The following is a 4,537-nucleotide window of genomic DNA, read 5'->3' as shown; positions in this document are numbered from 1 at the left end:
ATTTAGGTTAATGATTTTATGTTCAGCCTTAATTAACGTCTTTGGATCTTAATTAGATCTTAATTTGGACTATAAAAATAACTAAAGGGAAATGAAATATTCTTTGTCATTTTAATTAATTTTATATACTTTTTAAATTTCAATATATTTATTAGAATGATAATTCTTTTTATGGTTTTTTGTTGTAATTGTGTTTACCTTTTATATAATGTTTAAACTTTCTTTGTATTTATTAAATTAATAAAAAATAATTGATAAGAATTTGTATTCATGTTTTAGATATTTAATTTACAAAATTATTTTTAACATTTGGTTAAATCCCTTCTGGTAGTTGCAACCGAAGCTGAAGTTTCTGTAGGCTTAGGAAGAGGATCATTGTTTTCTTGATTCAACTTGGATTTTGTCTCAACGACTTGTGGGGTGGTCTCAGAGTTGTCAGCACCGGTTTTACTTCTCTTCAGAGACATAGCTCTAGTTACTGGCCCCCTTCTGGTAGTTGCAACCGAAGCTGAAGTTTCTGTAGGCTTAGGAAGAGGATCATTGTTTTCTTGATTCAACTTGGATTTTGTCTTAACGACTTCTGGGGTGGTCTCAGAGTTGACGTCTACAATATGTTCCAGCGAAGGTCTCCCCAATATTTCCCTCAGCTTTGATCTCAAAACATCAGTACTTCCATTTTTATCCGTCTCCTCTATCTATGAAGCAATGTTTTAGTCAGGTTGACAAAAAAAACATAGGGTTGGTGTAGAAAATTTAAACTAAACCTAATAAAATACGTGTTAAATAAAAAATTCTAACAATAGCATATATTTTAATGATGAGAGCATCTTGGTTTATCCCTTAGGGACCGAAGATTATGAATGAAGTTGAAAAAACAAAGGGTTTGAATGCAACGCAGAAGAATAGCAGAACCAAAAGTGATGCAGTTCTATCTGCAATTATTCTCCATTCAGATATTAATATGCAGATCATTTTATGTGTTAAGAAAATTGTACTCCTTGAAAGGAAGAAAAGAGGTCGGGGAGAACATAGACGTCCAATGAGCCATTTTTTTTTAATTTTGCTTTTACCTATAAATACTACACTACACACAACTTTATTTCTTTCCTTATTAATTGTATAGTTTTTTGTCATCATTGTTAATTGTATTGATTATTTCATTAAATTCATTAACTTTTAAACCAAACATAAATCACTTTAAAAGTATAATTTAACATTTTTATTTCTCATTCTTATGTAACAATTTATTGTTAGATGAATTTATTTATAGAAATAATGTATAAAATATATATTTTCTTATATATATTATATTTTATAAATATAATTATACAAAACAAAATATATTTAGTTTGTATATTCATAAAGTTTCATAAAATCACATTATATTTTTATAGAATAAAATATATTGTCTTATGTATATATATTGTTCATTCATATATATTTTAACGCTTTTTGTTAACATATAACGCATGAATGGATTATATATATGTTTAATGATTTTTTCTATAAAATGCTTCTTTTTAATTAAAATAATAATAATAATTGTTTATATAATAATTTGTATAATAATTTGGACATTCAGATCATTTTTTCAAATATTTTTCAGATTTTCACCCATTTAGGTTCAGTTATTAACACTTTTGGTTTAGATATGTTTTATAAGACCCTAGAAAACCCATTCAGGTATTTGTTTTTACATTGTGGACTTGGTACAAGTCAATTTTCGGTTCGGGTTTAGTTCCAAATTCAGGTTAATGATTTTATGTTCAGGCCTAATTAACGTCTTTGGATCTTAATTAGATCTTAATTTGGACTATAAAAATAACTAAAGGAAATGAAATATTCTTTGTCATTTTAATTAATTTTATATACTTTTTAAATTTCAATATATTTATTAGAATGATAATTTTTTTTACGGTTTTTTTGTTGTAATTGTGTTTACCTTTTATATAATGTTTAAACTTTCTTTGTATTTATTAAATTAATAAAAAATAATTGATAAGAATTTGTATTCTTGTTTTAGATATTTAATTTACAAAATTATTTTTAATATTTGGTTAAATCCCTTCTGGTAGTTGCAACCAAAGCTGAAGTTTCTGTAGGCTTAGGAAGAGGATCATTATTTTCTTGATTCAACTTGGATTTTGTCTCAATGATTTGTGGGGTGGTCTCAGAGTTGTCGGCACCGGTTTTGTTTCTCTTCAGAGACATAGCTCTAGTTACTGGCCCCCTTCTGGTAGTTGCAACCGAAGCTGATGTTTCTGTAGGCTTAGGAAGAGGATCATTGTTTTCTTGATTCAACTTGGATTTTGTCTTAACGACTTCTGGGGTGGTCTCAGAGTTGACGTCTACAATATGTTCCAACGAAGGTCTCCCCAATATTTCCCTCAGCTTTGATCTCAAAACATCAGTACTTCCATTTTTTTCTGTCTCCTCTATCTGTGAAGCAACATTTTGGTCAGGTTGGCAAAAAAAACATAGGGTTGGTGTAGAAAATTTAAACTAAACCTAATAAAATACGTGTTAATTAAAAAATTCTCACAATAGCATACATTTTAATGATGAGAGCATCTTGGTTTATCCCTTAGGGACCGAAGATTATGAATGAAGTTGAAAAAACAAAGGGTTTGAATGCAACGCAGAAGAATAGCAAAACCAAAACTGATGCAGTTCTATCTGCAATTATTTCTCATTCACACATTAATATGCAAATCATTTTATGTGTTAAGAAAATTGTACTCGTTGAAAGGAAGAAAAGAGGTAGGGGAAAACACAGACGTCCAATGAGCTTTTTTTTTTTTAATTTTGCTTTTACCTATAAATACTACACTACACACAACTTTATTTCTTTCCTTATTAATTGTATAGTTTTTTGTCATCATTGTTAATTGTATTGATGATTTCATTAAATTCATTAACTTTTAAACCAAATATAAATCACTTTAAAAGTATAATTTAAAATTTTTATTTCTCATTCTTATGTAACAATTTATTGTTAGATGAATTTATTTATAGAAATAATGTATAAAATATATATTTTCTTATATATATTATATTTTATAAATATAATTATACAAAATAAAATATATTTAGTTTGTATATTCATAAAGGTTCATAAAATCACTTTATATTTTTATAGAATAAAATATATTGTCTTATGTATATATATTGTTCATTCATATATATTATAACGCTTTTTGTTAACATATAACGCATGAATGGATTATATATATGTTTAATGATTTTTTCTATAAAATGCTTCTTTTTTAATTAAAATAATAATAATAATTGTTTATATAATAATTTGTATAATATTTGGACATTCAGATCATTTTTTTTCAAATATTTTTCAGATTTTCACCCATTTAGGTTCAGTTAATAACACTTTTGGTTTAGATATGTTTTATAAGACCCTAGAAAACCCATTCAGGTATTTGTTTTTACATTGTGGACTTGGTACAAGTCAATTTTTGGTTCGGGTTTAGTTCCAAATTCAGGTTAATGATTTTATGTTCAGCCCTAATTAACGTCTTTGGATCTTAATTAGATCTTAATTTGGACTATAAAAATAACTGAAGGGAAATGAAATATTCTTTGTCATTTTAATTAATTTTATATACTTTTTAAATTTCAATATATTTATTAGAATGATAATTTTTTTTACGGTTTTTTGTTGTAATTGTGTTTACCTTTTATATAATGTTTAAACTTTCTTTGTATTTATTAAATTAATAAAAAATAATTGATAAGAATTTGTATTCTTGTTTTAGATATTCAATTTTTAGAAAATTATTTTTAATATTTGGTTAAATCCCTTCTGGTAGTTGCAACCGAAGCTGAAGTTTCTGTAGGCTTAGGAAGAGGATCATTGTTTTCTTGATTCAACTTGGATTTTGTCTCAACGACTTGTGGGGTGGTCTCAGAGTTGTCGGCACCAGTTTTGCTTCTCTTCAGAGACATAGCTCTAGTTACTGACCCCCTTCTGGTAGTTGCAACCGAAGCTGAAGTTTCTGTAGGCTTAGGATGAGAATCATTGTTTTCTTGATTCAACTTGGATTTTGTCTTAACGACTTGTGGGGTGGTCTCAGAGTTGACGTCTACAATATGTTCCAGCGAAGGTCTCCCCAATATTTCCCTCAGCTTTGATCTCAAAACATCAGTACTTCCATTTTTATCCGTCTCCTCTATCTGTGAAGCAACATTTTGGTCAGGTTGACAAAAAAAAACATAGGGTTGGTGTAGAAAATTTAAACTAAACCTAATAAAATACGTGTTAAATAAAAAATTCTAACAATAGCATACATTTTAATCATGAGAGCATCTTGGTTTATCCATTAGGGACCGAAGATTATGAATGAAGCTGAAAAAACAAAGGGTTTGAATGCAACACAGAAGAATAGCATAACCAAAAGTGATGCAGTTCTATCTGCAATTATTCCCCATTCACACATTAATATGCAGATCATTTTATGTGATAAGAAAATTGTACTCCTTGAAAGGAAGAAAAGAGGTCGGGGAAAACATAGACGTCAAATGA

The 4,537-nt window shown here is 27.9% G+C and overlaps 1 protein-coding gene across 1 annotated transcript; it reads right to left on the bottom strand.

The window, feature by feature from the left end:
* Positions 1-302: 302 nt before the first annotated feature.
* LOC125577436 (meiosis-specific protein ASY3-like) lies at positions 303-4,304 on the bottom strand. Its single transcript, XM_048738950.1, has 4 exons — positions 4,293-4,304; positions 3,832-4,188; positions 2,083-2,439; positions 303-695 (listed from the first exon to the last, which is right to left on the bottom strand). The coding sequence occupies exons 1-4, from the start codon at positions 4,302-4,304 to the stop codon at positions 303-305; spliced, it is 1,119 nt and encodes a 372-aa protein (XP_048594907.1).
* Between the last annotated feature and the right edge of the window lie 233 nt (positions 4,305-4,537).

The sequence above is a fragment of the Brassica napus genome, chromosome A8 (assembly GCF_020379485.1).
Source record: "Brassica napus cultivar Da-Ae chromosome A8, Da-Ae, whole genome shotgun sequence".
In the NCBI taxonomy this organism is placed as follows: Eukaryota; Viridiplantae; Streptophyta; class Magnoliopsida; order Brassicales; family Brassicaceae; genus Brassica; species Brassica napus.
This window is presented reverse-complemented; position numbering and strand designations above follow the sequence as displayed.